This window comes from Aythya marila, assembly GCF_965140915.1.
Source record: "Aythya marila genome assembly, chromosome: 19".
Lineage (NCBI taxonomy): Eukaryota > Metazoa > Chordata > Aves > Anseriformes > Anatidae > Aythya > Aythya marila.
Window position 1 is genome coordinate 10842722 of NC_139060.1, and position 14202 is coordinate 10856923.

At 45.1% G+C, this 14202-nt stretch overlaps 1 protein-coding gene across 3 annotated transcripts in view; it reads right to left on the reverse strand.

The window, feature by feature from the left end:
- NR6A1 (nuclear receptor subfamily 6 group A member 1) overlaps positions 1–14202 on the reverse strand; it is a 74488-nt gene that overhangs the window by 49749 nt on the left and 10537 nt on the right. For 2 of the 3 annotated variants that reach the window (XM_082775546.1, XM_082775545.1), the window contains exon 2: positions 10821–10880. The exons of the other annotated variant lie outside the window; for it this stretch is intronic. In XM_082775546.1, coding sequence (XP_082631672.1) covers positions 10821–10880 — 60 coding nt within the window. The remainder of the gene's footprint in view (positions 1–10820; positions 10881–14202) is intronic. 3 annotated transcript variants of the gene reach the window in all.

Sequence of the window (14202 nt, forward strand, 5' to 3'; positions counted from 1 at the left end):
AAAACAAAATCTTTAAATTTCTCTGGTGATTACTTTGCAGGACATTTTTCTATGTCTGTCAAGCGTACATGCAGCTCCTGGGCATTTCTTCACTACCTTGAATTGAAACACAGGATGATTCCTTGTAAGACACAGATCTCACTGCAGACACCACGTTCAGGAAGAGCTCACACAAAGCAGACTTTGCAGCATGCACTGGCTCATCAGAAACAAAAGATCAAGAGAGTCCTGGTCTTTGCAGTTAACATTATAATCTCTAGCTACCCTTATTTTTTTCTGAAGCATATGATGTATCTCAGTTTGACTGTTGAGATGTGTGTTAGGACAGAAAGTATTTTCTGCCCTCCCTACTGCCACCACCAAGCCTGGCCAAGTCCAGCCATTTCCCATCTGAAAGCAAGAGGTCAGTTCTCTACAACAGCAGAAGCTTTTGCTAACAACTGTCGTACTGACAGCTGGGCCAGTAGATTCTAAAAATACCAAAAGGAAGAAACCAATCTCAGGCTCGGGCTTGCACTGGTAGCACACTCGAGTGGTTGTAATTACAATCATCGCTCTCCTTCCTGAACCGAGTCACAGGAACTGCGCCTAAATTCACGAGTGGGAAATCTTTCTGATCTTCAGCACAGATCAGTCAGTAAGAGCATTCAGCAGAGCAGTGTCTTCCGAGGAAGTACTTATCTTAAATTCACCACCACCACTATAACAATGTCCTAGGTTTAGTGCAGCGCAGGACAAATATTTCAGCGATGAAGAATCACCAGCATGTCGATATACCAACAGAGACAGGGTTGTTTATATCTACAGAAGCTGCTTACCCAGCAGTGGATGTGTCGGAGCACAGCACAATGGCAGGAGTTCATTTTTAATAGAGAAGAATCTCAGGAATCCTAACAATGAATCTAATATTGACAGTAATCTTCATGGCAACAAATGTTCTCTTAAAAGATGTGGGATAAGATAAGAGTTCACAGGGACGCTGGACAGTTCACAAAAACTCGTTCACTGCTACTGAATGCACAGAAACCAAGAAACGGGGAGCTGAAAAACATCTGGAAGACGAGATATGATTTGTAGGACATGGGCAAGTTTCTCCTGCTTGTATCCTTAACCCAGCCTCAAGGGTCTGCATTTCCCCTGCAAAACCAGATACACCATGAAGCTTGAGCCAGCGCTGCTGTGCTCTAATTGGCTCATTTGTGCAGGTAAAGATATTAACAGAGAGGACAAAATTCCCTACCCTTCACCATTTTGCTTCAGAGAGCTTTATTCTACTTTTAATCTTCATGGGCATCCACTCAGGACCTCAGTGTCTGCATTTTTTCCCCTTTCAGCTTTGGTAGGTTATCTTCAACAGGCAGCTGCACTTCAGGATAATCAAATACCTTTCCTGGCTGAACGAGTAGCTTTACTCCATGAATAACTGAAGCACCCATTTTGTATTTGGGGATTTTGTTGTTGTTTTCTCTGAACATTTCCCCTTGAGGTGCTGCTTAGATCCCCAGCTCCCAACCAGGACCAGACAAACGGTGCAGACCTGCACCATTGGAGCAGCAGGGCATAGGGCTTGCCTGCAACAACCCATATAAACAAGAGCAGCTCTTCTCAATAGAGCACAGAAGAGTTTTTAAATGCTCTTAGTGACAGACAGTCCATCTGGACCACTGGCAACAACTGGAACAGTCTCATTCTTAGAGCTGGAAGTTGCAGATTGGAAGCACGCTCTTCTGTGCTCGCAGAGATGCCTCGCTTACGTGATGCTGAAGGACCCTTTATAGGTGAGCTTGTGCTCGCCGTATGCACACTACTGGGTTAATCAAGTTGATCCTGACCCTAAGCTAAACAGAGGCTGCCAAGTCTCTTGATTTTCCAATTTGCTCTTCACTTAGCTTTTCAGAAACCTCTCCAGCTTAGTGATCTCTCTAGCGTAGCCTTTAGCAGACCAGGACTGCACCGCTTGGTCAAGTTCCCACTTCGAATTACACCGAGACCTCCCTCTTTGTCATTTCTCAGTCCTTTCAGCATTCGCCACAGCAAATGTATATCACACCCGTCTAAGATGTCACATGGCATTAAGTCCAAAAGTCTGCGGTTGTGCTGCATCCACCAGCAAGGCTGTCGATGCACAGTTACATCAAAATAACCTAAGCCCCCCCCCCAGATCACTGGAAACAGGTATTAGTCGCACTTCTCTCAGGTCCCAGAAGAGCTGTGTTTGTTTGCGGTGGGATCAGCACCGTGACGTTATGTTCTATATTCTAAGAGGGCAAAGGGAACAGTCGGGTAGCTTTGTCCCCTGATTTCACATATCACAAGACTTGTCAAGTAGTAATCCAGCGAGCTTTTGGGCAGTTAGGAGAAATAACACCGTGCAGTGCTAATTGCAGAAGGCTGCTGATGCTGAAGTGTTTGGCAGTGGCATTGCTACTGAAACACGTTCCCAAATTCCAGTGAAATAGCAATAACTAAAAACACCGGCAGTGATTGCATCCTTATCTGCCCCCCGTTTCCCTAAGGTGTATTTGCATGCTTACACCGAAGTAATTTACCTCTACAAACACGTTTATAGGACAATTAAAGTTGGTTACAGGACAAAGCAAACACGCTTGTGCAGGGCTTTTCCACAAGTGCTTCCCCCGGCAGAGGGGAGATTGTGGAGAAGTGGAGCTGCTTTCCTACCACATGCATACTGGAAACGTATTTAGCGGCACTTAGGGCAGTGCTGCTAGGGTTCCTGCTAGGCTCTAAATAAAAGCGTTGCTGTGAGGAACTGACAGAAGGATTGGGTTAGGGTGTAAGAATTGTTCAGGCACCACAAATACACAGAATACCAGAGTCATCCACAGAACTAAATCTTGTCACCAGACCTTACACAATTTATCTGCGTTTGAGGATGTGTATGCACATTTTGAGGAGAGTTTTCTCCATACAAAAACCTGCTCTCTGCAGTACAGGTTCAAAGAGAAGCCCTGTGCTCTGCGTGCAGCACTTTCAGTGCCAAGTTCTGCTCCGGCAGTGCTCTGCCCCAAGCTCGTTCCATCGGTGAGCCCTGCTGCGGTTCCACACGTCAGCCACTTGCAGACCCGTGGCTACCAGCTGACTGCTGCTATCACTTAGGGAAGGCATCAGGTCCGCCCGGAGCTTTTCCCACTTCTGGGGCACATCCAGGGATGGGAATTCTCCTGAGCAATGGTGCTCGCACACTGCTGCTTCTCAGCATGTTCCCGGACAGATTCCCCACCGAGGTACTGCCTCCCCCAGGGAGGGCCGTTCCCCAGCTGCCTGGTGTTTCAGCTGAAGCTGGTGAAGGATTCAAGAAGGTGCTGTTGAAGAGCCATGTTCTCTTTCTGTAAAAGCATGACTTAGGGGCAGGGAAGTGTCCATTTGTTTTTATTTTTTTACACTCCCCAATTTACAAGAGAGATCTGTAACACTGCATAAAAAAGTAATAGAAATAGAGATGGCAGCTGTCAAATACGGGCTGGTGTCAGCGCTCACTAGGAAAAACATTTGAAAGGAACATGAGTTCGAGATTCAGTGCAGATAATGAAGCTTCCAAACTTCTGAGGTTTGCCAGCCCAGCACAAAATACAACCACAACAGCATCTCAACAATTTTGCTATGCTAATGCAAAAGAAATGTGCAAAAAATGTTGTGCGGTAGGCTCACACAACCCCTCGGCAGCAGCTTTGTGAGGCTGCCCTCTGCCCAGCTCAGCACGTGCTCTGCTCCCCAGTGACGAAGCTTTGGTTAAGCACGCAGGTGAGGCACCTCAGTAGGGAAACAAAATGGGGAAGAAACGGCATGAAAAGTGACTCGGCCTGTTGTGTGATAGGATACAAGCAATCGCTCGAGCACCAGTAAGAGAAAGTGCTAGGACTATGTAGGACAGAATCCGGCCTCCAGGCTGGTGGTGCACGTTGCTGTCATTGTAGCAGGGTGACCCTCCACGTGTGCTTACACAATGTGCACAGTGTACGTACCCCCCATATGGAAATGTAACACACCAGGAGATGGAAAGACAAAAGAGAAAAGGGGTTTTGTAGGTGGTTTGGGGGAGAAATCCCCTACAGAAGGACACTTGTAACAATTTCATTTGTCCATCCCAAGCCTGCAAACATTGCCCAGTTCCATTGTTTCCGGGGAATATTTTTTTCATCTCAGAATCCGACCAAAAATCTAGCAGATTGAGAGCTTTGAACTTTGCAAGAGGGAGGGAGCATGCAGACAGAATATAGAAATAACACGCACGCTTTGTGGGATTCAGAAAAAAAAAATGATTTCCATTTCCAAAATGAGATGACGACAGTTACCGGGTAGAGGGTCAGTGGAGGTACAAGAGGAGGAAGATGTGAACTGAGGAAAAAGCCTCTCTGCAGTTTAATACATGCATGCAGTTTCATGCTCGGTTTGCACTTGGTTCCCCTGCTTTACGCTGTACCTACCACCTGCGGTCACCCGGGCTCAGCACTTGAGGTCAATCACTGCTTGTTATTAATGCAAATGTTCTTTGTTCGTTCCACCAGCTCCCACTCCAAAAAGATTGCAGGAACAAGGTGAGACTAATTTTCAGAGAATTTCTTTAATTTCCAGGATCAGTTGATGTTTAATGGTACCGCTGAACTCAGCCCATTTAAGTGCAGTCTCCAAACTATATTCTGTGAACAAGCTCATCTCTCAAAGATACAACTTACTCAGTATACAAAAAATATTTGTTAAGTTACATGTATCAGCTCGGGATATTCAGAGACTTCACAAGAGAAATCACTGAATTAAAAGCTAGTCTACAGAATTTTAAAGTAAAATCATTCCTACAAGCTTTGCAGGCTCCAGTTCACCTACAGCAGCTATTTCAGATACAGCAAGAGATTCCATTTTTAACAAACAAGCTGCAAGTAATTTCTCTCTCAAACCGTGGAAGCCACGTGGAAAAAGTGAAGGTAACTGAATGCAAGGTAGAAATTTAAGGAGAATAAATCCATTTTTCCACTTTCCAGGATGAAGATAATCCAGTTCAGGCATTCTGACCGGTACGTTCTTAGGCAGACATTCACATACTCAGTTTAAAACTCACAGTTTAAGGAAAAAGCTGTTCCAGTAATGCTCTAGATCATATTAAAAATGATCTGAGAATCAGACAGACTTTTGAGGCAGTTCTTCACTTTGGGTGGGATTTCCCAAGCCACCTAGCAGCAGGCTGATGGACTCCCACCAAACGGGAGGAATCAGGCTCTGAACAGAGCCCAGCACGAGTGCCTCTGTGAGCCTGCCCAGAGCCTACACTCACCTGGGGCTGGGGAGACCCTTCCACGCTTTCAGCTGCCACAGACAACTGCAGATGGACCTGCAGGTTCGCGGCAGCACGTAGGAAGCAGCTCAAAATATCAGACAAGCAAGAAGCAGCAAGAGGTAGAAACGATTTTGTGCTGCCTGCCCATCAGCAAGGTTGGGATGTCACCTCCGCTGCAGCCAAGAGGAAAAACCTGGAGTCGGGAGCAGCGTGCCCAGCGCCCACCTCGCTTGAGCAGCTCAAGCTTTAAAAACCTTGGCGATGCTATGTACAGTGTGCACATCCACAGGAGGAAGGCTTTTCCACAGCTGTGGTTCAGATATACTCAAAGCTGGTTTAAGAACCACGAAGTCAAGCTAGCATCGATAACAGTAGTGTTACACTTCTGCTATTCATTAGTCCGCATGGTTCCATTTCGTAATTAAAATACTTGCAGTTTAAGACTTTACAATAAAGAATGTGCAGCCCTCAGCAGTGTTTCCACTGCTAGTCTATGGAAAACATATGCATGGAAAGTATGTACAGTGCATGTACACAGCCGTCTTTGGATAGCTTCAGTGAACATTCAACGCTGTCGGTGAGTTTGAGAACTAAAAAAAACCATCGACCGTTGACTGTACCTTGAGGTTTATCACAAACCCTCTCTTAAATGGAAAGCTTGAACCTTCGGAGTTTTTCACATATGGTTGCTATTAACAGGTCATGATTTAGATTATATTAAGAGCTAGAGGTTGAGTTTTTCCAGCTCTACTTCCCTACTTTCTCCAAAAATGAACTGGTAAAAAAAAAATAAAAAAATGGTTGTTTTCTATTTAACAGCAACAACAAACAAAAAGACTATGAGCTAGACCAGAATTTCTGCAAAAAAATGAGTAATGGAAGGTTTTCTGTGGACAGCACAAGAGCAGTAATGTATACACGGCATATGGCATGCTTAAACAAGTCTGGGTATGGGGTATGTTCAGAATAGCAGAATACAGGCCAGATCAGGAGGAAAACCTCCTTTCCATTTGGACTGGCAACTTGAGCTCGTCTGGAAAAAGCTGTGGAATGTCAGTTCATTTGCTCATAGGAACCTGTGCTCGATTTCAGCAGCTGCTCACTGGGAACACTGGCCATGGACTGGATTCCTCCCAGCGAGGTCCAGCTGCTGCCGCAACTCATGTTTGCCTGCTCGTACAGCGACAGCAAGAAGCCAGCCTTGATTCCCAAGGGAAGGCAAGGTGAATGCCCAGGCATCTCAGCCGTGTCCACCTGGTACCCTGCCTGCCCCAGCTGGACCATCCCATGCAGGACTCCAGCCCTTGTGGTAAGGAGTCAAGAACGGTCTCGATTCCAAAAGCAATACTCCTGACAGCAAGAATCTGTAGCCTAAGCGGAGTAACCAAGCAAAACCATGAAAAAGGAAATCCTGTATTTTTAATGCTGTTTCTGAAGTGAAGAATGTTTTCCTACTCTTCTCCCTGTGTAAACGTCCTTCCCAGAAGCCTCCAAGATACAAGAAGCCCTGCAATAGTTGTGTCCTGAGACCGGGATGGCTGCGACCCCGACCGTGCCCTGTGGAAGCACGGAGCTGCCCGCAGGAACAGCACCTAATGGCTGCACTCAACATTCATTGCTGTCGGTGGGTTTTCGTTTCTATCAACTCACTGATCAATGAATGCAAACTGCGGACCAGCTAGCTGAGAGACTGCCCGCTCCTACTGCTCGGGGCTCGCCGGCAGGAGGAGGGACGTAGGCTGCGTGCTGAAGCAGCACTGAGTTCAGCTTCTCCTTCCTCTGGCACAGGGCAGGGCTGTGGGAGCTGTGGGACGAGCCGCTCACGCTCCTTCATGAGCACAGGCCCACACGGATGCTTTGCCACCTGACAGCCACTGCAAAGATAAAGTGTTTTACAAAGCAGTAAATTCTGGATGAAATAAGCATCCCCTGTAGAAAAGCAGATGTTGTAACAAGGCATGAACACGGCTTTTCTCAAGGCTGTATTTTTGTTCTACATACAGGAAAACAATCCTGATCCAAATTCAGGGCAGACTGACTTATTCCTCCCGGTCCCTTACCAGCTTCAATGGAAGCTGCGCCCATGCCGGACACTTTATAAAGATACAGAAAGCGTTCTGGTTAAATGTGGAAGCCTTTTCATACAGGTCTGTACTGTCTACTGAAGCACATTAAAACAGTATCTTGTAATATTTACATTCTGCTGTGAAGTGTTTTTTGTTGTCTGTTTGTTGTTGTTTTGTTTTAAGAATTTTACTTGAGACATAAATACTGAAAAGCAGGAATCGATTATTGGCATTTATCAGTGACTTCAAACATCTTTTTCACATGTTACAAATCTGAACATTAAATGTAGCCACACGCATGTTAAAAAGTACTTTTTTTAAAAAAGGCCCAAATGTACATAAGACAGCTAACAGACCACGTAAGGAGGTAAGGAGTGATCGAGAGAGCTACAACAGGACTTGCAGAGAGTGCCTGGGCAGGGGGGGACACACCAGCTCCACGGCCATCCTGGGAGGATCAGACGCTTCAGTACGCATGACAGACACAGCTGCTGCTGCCTTGAGGCAGAAAAAGTAACCTCTTTAGCAGTCTTCCAGAGTCTCCATGATTTACATGACACAGACACGTGCCCAGGAGCCCCATGGTCTCCACAGAGCACTGGGCACCCCCCACATGCATCCCACAGCCCCCGAAATGCAGCACCAGGCACGACCAGAGGGGCAACGGTGAATGCTGCTTTGCCCAGCAGAAGCACCAGAGTCAATGCATGGTATTAACGGGCACACTCGTTTTCCTTGAGCCTCGTTTGTTCCCGCGGTTGCTTATGGGATTATTTTGAAAGCAGCCCCGTGCTGTGCAGGGTACCCCCAGTAACTGATGTGCTGCACACATCCAGTCAGCACCTACTAACGGCATGTAACCTCCAGTTAAGCGAGTATTAGTAGTAACCCCCCTTTACTCATTCTGCTAAAAGACAAACTTTTTTAATTGTAGACAGGAACAGCTTTGCTGAGTTCAATTGATGCACAAACTGAAGGCACCTCTGCAAAACACGGCTTTAGAAAAAATCTCCCAGGTGTGGCACTGAAGGGCTCTGTTCAGTGCCAGTCACCTACACGGAGCTTTTCTACTGAAACCCTTGGCAAAAGTCAGTTTGTATCTAGAAAGTTCACTGCAGTAGTACAGAAGCGATCAGGCTGAAAGCATGCCTGCGCAATTGCATAACCATGAGCTAGACAAATGACTTGTTTTGATGCAGTTTGACATTTTGCCTTTGAAATTCCAAATTTTTCAGCATGTTTGGAAGACTTGCTGAAAATGTATGATCACACAATTTGTACTTTTTCCAGTGGCTTCTTAAACAATATAAAATAACACAAATGCTTTCTTGTAAACACCAAAATCTCACTTGACCTACTGGTTTTCCCTACATACATCTGTATGAAAATACAAAATAAAGTCTTGCCAGATGTTCATCCTTACTGCAAAAAAAAATGTGAAAATAATTCACTGCAATTACTCCAAGTAAGACATTTCAGGCAGAAAACTACAGAGCAAGTTTGCTAATGCATGAAAATCACAAGGTTTAAGCAGACGCTCCACAGCTCAATGCTCCTAACGCACAAAGAAGCATAAGAACTCAGTTTGCTACTCCACTGTGAAAATCCGTAAGCCTTTTGCTTTAATCATGTTTTGTAATGAGACAGCAAAGAAAAAAAACTACTAGGGGAAAAACAGGTTACCCGACATACTCAGAATTTTTGAAAAATCATGCTTGGGAAGTTTGGGATGCTTCTGACGCCAGCTGCTCGCGCCCTAGCAGAGGCCAGCAGCCTCACAGGCAGCAGGACCAGCTGCTGGGCGCGGGACAAAGCTGAGCACCAGCACCCCCAGTGCTGCCAGCACCGCGGACCGGACAGCCGGGGCTGCAGAGCTCTAGGGGCTGCCCCAGCAGGAATTGCCAGGGCTCATCTGTCAAGGCCCAGCGGCTCGGGCCCTGCTGCCCACCCGACACTTCTGGCAGCTGGCACCAGCGGCAGCGTGCCCGTGTCCCTGCTGCTGCGCTCAGCCTGCCCACCAGCACTGAAGGTGTGATCGAAAGACAGGAAGACGTGAAAAGAACTCCAGGAGCTCAGTTTATTTAGTTTATCAACAGTTTATATAAATAACTTCATACGGAACAGAAGTTTGACAAGCGTTTTTCGGTTTATCAAAGACAACAGCTGCAGCTAGACAAATTCAGACCAGCAATAATATACAAGTATTTAGGGGAAAAATGTCATTTGACTCATCTTAGACAGCCTTTGCTTTCAGTATTTGGCAGATATATCCTGATATGAGAACACAGTGGAAAATTAAGTTTCAATACCTTTTACTGCATTCAGACCCCTCATGCATTACCTGTAAGCTATGCCAGGCTACAAAGATTCAACCGAACATCAAACAAGATTTTCATAAGCTATACACATATAGCTTATGAAAATTATATATACATGTGAAATTTCTATATAAAAATGAACAACTAGAAGAAAGCCTAGCTAGATGAATATAAGTAGTCCTTAACACACAAGTAACTGCACGCACATTTGCAACTCTGAGCCTATGTTACGTTCATTCCACAGGACTGCTCTCATTACAGAGGGAGGAAACATCTCCCCTTGCAGAGGAACCACAGTTCTCCAACAAAAGTAAGTGCCATCAGCACAATAACAGAGGTGGAATGCCCAGTGCCCTGACTCTGGAAAAACTTTAGTAGTTCTGAGCATCTGAACATTATTTTAAAGTGTCAGTTAATAGTATGCCACACCTGAAAAATCCAGAGTGTTTCTAAAAATGACCAAAAAGTTGCTTTAAATGATAAATTTGCACATACCTCATCCCTCTATTATGAATAGAATTGCATTGATTTCAGTCTGTAACATCTGCAAGTCCAACAAGGACTTGTTGCCATCTAGTGGATTATAACCAACAAAATGCATTTGATCCTTGGACACAGCAAATACCACTAGATGGAGTATTAAAAAAAAGAATTCTACATTCACCTTATTTTAAGTGTCCAGCAGCCCAGATTTTTAGTCTCAGAATGTTACAGGCCCAGAATTGCACCACAATAGATTTTACCAACTGCTTTCAGTTTCATTAGAAATGCCCAGCTATAGCATTTCTAAGTTTAATAGGGATACACTTCACATGGATACTTTTAGGTCAATGTAACCTGCCAGCACCTCAGGTTCCTTTTTAATCATCCTATCACTAACATTCAGGCAACTATTTCACAGCTTTCACTGACCTATCTCTCATGGCAAAATCTTATGCAACCTACCTTGTGCTGGTGTAAACAGTGATGTGCAGACCTGGACTGTGCTACTTCTGTAACCAAATATCAGGTCCTCAGTTCTGTGAGTAAGCATTAGCTGTAAAACTTCTCAAAGTCTCTACAGTGAAGTATGAATTCATCTCTTTATATGATCTCAGAGTGAGAAATTCTACCTCATTGTATTTGGCAAGAAAACGAGGTACTTACTGCCCATGGAGTTCACAGGAAGGACAGGAGAAGAGGAACTCATCTGCTCCACATCTGTAGCTAATGAGAAAGTGAAAATGAGAAAGTTGTGATGTGTGTTTTACCAAGTGCCTTAATAAGTTTTTAATCTTGAAAATGTACATTTAAATTAAACAGGTGTATCTTATCTATGGAAGTACCTTTGAGAAGCAGTTTTTAACAGCGCTGCCCTTTTCCCTTTTACAATATTATCTCACATACCCATTACCTGCAGACTTGCTTTTCAAATTGCCATTCCAGCAAAACCACTGCAAGTTAGATAAGAACATGACTTCAGAACACTTCAGCATGAAGAAATCTTAAATTCTGTCTGCTTTAAAAGATGCTATTGCAGACAGTTTAAGTGGAGCATTACCGCAGATGAAGAGAGATGACAACTGCGTCCAGTGCTCCTTCAAAAGATTCATGATAGGAAGACAGATTCCCTTCCAAAAGCATACAAATGCTGGCATTTGATCTGAAGCAGTACCAGAAGTATCTTTAAAGACAAAGACATTCCAAAAAGCTTTGTTTTATAACATCTGAAAAAAGAAACACAACTACCTTCCTGTGCCTGCAAAGAAATTAAAAAAAAAAAAAAAAAGCATGATCTGAACCAAGAGCCAGGTATTCTCTGCACTTCGCAAATGATCCAACTTCCCAGGATCCAAACCAAGAAAGTCATCTCCTAGTAATGGGGTCAGTTTTAATCTGAGATTAGGTAGCATGAAGAAGTGCTCTCTTAAGGGCTGGATCTCTCTCAAAAAAGACAACATTCATTCTTGTGCCATCACCACAAATGCCCAAGTTCAGCAAATCAGTCTCCCTCTCCATCATTTTGATGATGGTAGATCCCACAATTACATATAATTGTCATATTTAAGAGCCAGCAAACACAAGTTTACATTCCTCAGCCACAGAGCGGAGCCCCAGAAGCCCAGCTCAGCCCACAGCCAGGGTTTGCTGCCAGGCCAAATCAGGCCCTTCACATTCTCACAGCTCGGCACTGAGGGCTTCTGTTTACACAGAGCAGTGCAAAGTTCTGCTCTAATTAGGCAAACCACAAATGAACGTAAACACTTCAGCAGACCATTGTCATGGAACACGAAGAGCACACACAGCACTGTGCTTACAGAAATTAATCCCGCTATGTTTCCAGCCACACCTACTGAGCTCTTTGCTGAGCAGCCTTGGTCTTACCACACAAGTCCAACAGCTTCAGTTCAGCGTACCGACGGCCACTCACAATAAAAGTGGCAGGTTTAAACAGCCTGGGTTATGCCCATCTCATTTTCTGTTGAACTGGAGACATTTACTGCCCAGAACTTCTACCAAACGTGCCCTTGTACGGCTGGGCTCTTCCTCGTGTTTCTCACACCGCTGTCCAGAAAGCTGGGTATGGCACAGCCATCCTGGAGCACTCTGACAGCCACACACCATGCAGCACTTCTTACAGCTCCCCTGATCTGCTTACAGGAAAAATAATTAAAAAAAAGTTTTGCATCTTCCTGTTTTCCACTTTATTTCTATGATCTCCTTAATGCAGGAATTGCGAACCCTTTGAAAGAGGTAGGTAACTCAAACTATACACATTTTTGTAAGTAAAAAAAGATTCTTTATCTGCAGTATAACAATTTTAGATAACTGGAAAAAGCCTCTTTTTTCCCCTATTTAAAGCTAAATATGCTTCCATATATAGCCAGGACAACTTCAATAGTAAATGCAGCACTGAAGTTACTTTTATTCTCCTGAGAATGACAAGATTTAGTCCATGGAGACACCAGTGCTGCGCACAACTGAGCTTTCAGGAAGGCTGCAGTGACAGATCAGCAGATGGTCATTTAAAGGTTACCTGCTGCTGTCCGGCAGGGAGAGGCCAGCTGCCCCCAGTCAGCCAGATGGCAGCGCCCGAGGAGCGGCGGTGTGAATAGCCAGCACTTCGGGCAGTAAGCTACACCTGCCAACATCTGGAATAATTTATCAAATATCATTCAAAAAGCAACCACACAACACGCGTGCCTTCGGAAGAGTAATTCTGAGCGGTAAGCGTGTCACCAGGGAGCTGGCGTAGGCTCAAGTCCTGTACTCTCACACTGCTACAGTGCCACATGGAAAGTTGCAGCCAACAGAAGCGCAACACTTGCTAGCTACACTTCAAAGGATAATTTCAGCTCCTGCTTGACATTACATCAATTTTTTAATTACCAACATTCACCACGGCCAGCACACCGGTCACAGCTCTCCTGGTGCCCAGCTCTGAAGTTACTGGGATCACCTCCGTGTTCGGCCAAGCCCTGCTGTGAGCCCCACAACACCATCCCAGCAGGAACACGGCGAGCCGAGACCCCAAAAAAGCACCAACTTGCCTCAAATAGGTGAATTATAAAATGCCTCTTATTCACATAAACTAGCACGTTCAGTATTTCAAGCAGCTCTTTACGAAGCACAGCAATGCTGGTTCTCATGCACACCCCTCCCCTCCAGCCCTTTTTTTGTCATAATTCTATGCAACATTAGGCTCCTAACAACAACTCAGCTAAGAGAGGAGATATGGATCAACAACCGGCTACAGCTTTGGAAACAGGTTTGCTCTACCAGATGAAAAGGACAAAAGTCTGCTCAGCTATGAAGAGCAGCTGGTGCCAATACAACTATTTACCCTCTGACCTTTCCTCTGCCCAGAAAGTGAACAGTGCCAATTGTTTTCTTGGATTATATACTGTTTACAAGCCCTGAGTGGCATGAAAGGAATTAATAATTTAGCTCATGGAGCTGATGACCTTTATTGGGGTACCCCCTATTTGCTGGGCAGAAATCAGAGCAAAGGCTGCCTTGAAGCCACAGGGTTGCTTTAAGAGTTTCCCACTTTACAGCCTAATTGGCCACCATAACATAAATCAATTATTTCTCCTGTTTTAAGCAACAATGCTACCTATTCTCAACCGCTCGATTTCGAACTTCCCTTGTATCAAGCCGGGCCTTGTTCTCCCACTTTTACAGCTGTATAGTAAACACGATGGCGAGGGGAGCGAGGAGAGCTTTGCAGGATGAGCAACGTTGGGAAATGCCAGCAAAAAGAGGTTATGCTGTTCTGAACTTCTCTTGACCTTTGCCTGCCCTTGTCCCCGTTTATGCTAATTGAAGGGGTGCGCGGAGGATACTCCTAGAAATGAACTTAGCCTGAACCTGGGACATCGCATTGGACTTTGAAGGTATCGGTGCACGAGTTTGGCAGCCCAGCACATGGCACACAGGAGTACAGCGTGCAAGGCACCCTGAGCAGCTGCAGGAACCCCACGGTCAGCAGCAGCAGAATCACACTCGTACGACCATCGGGAGAGTGGAAGGCCTCTGCTGCTCACCT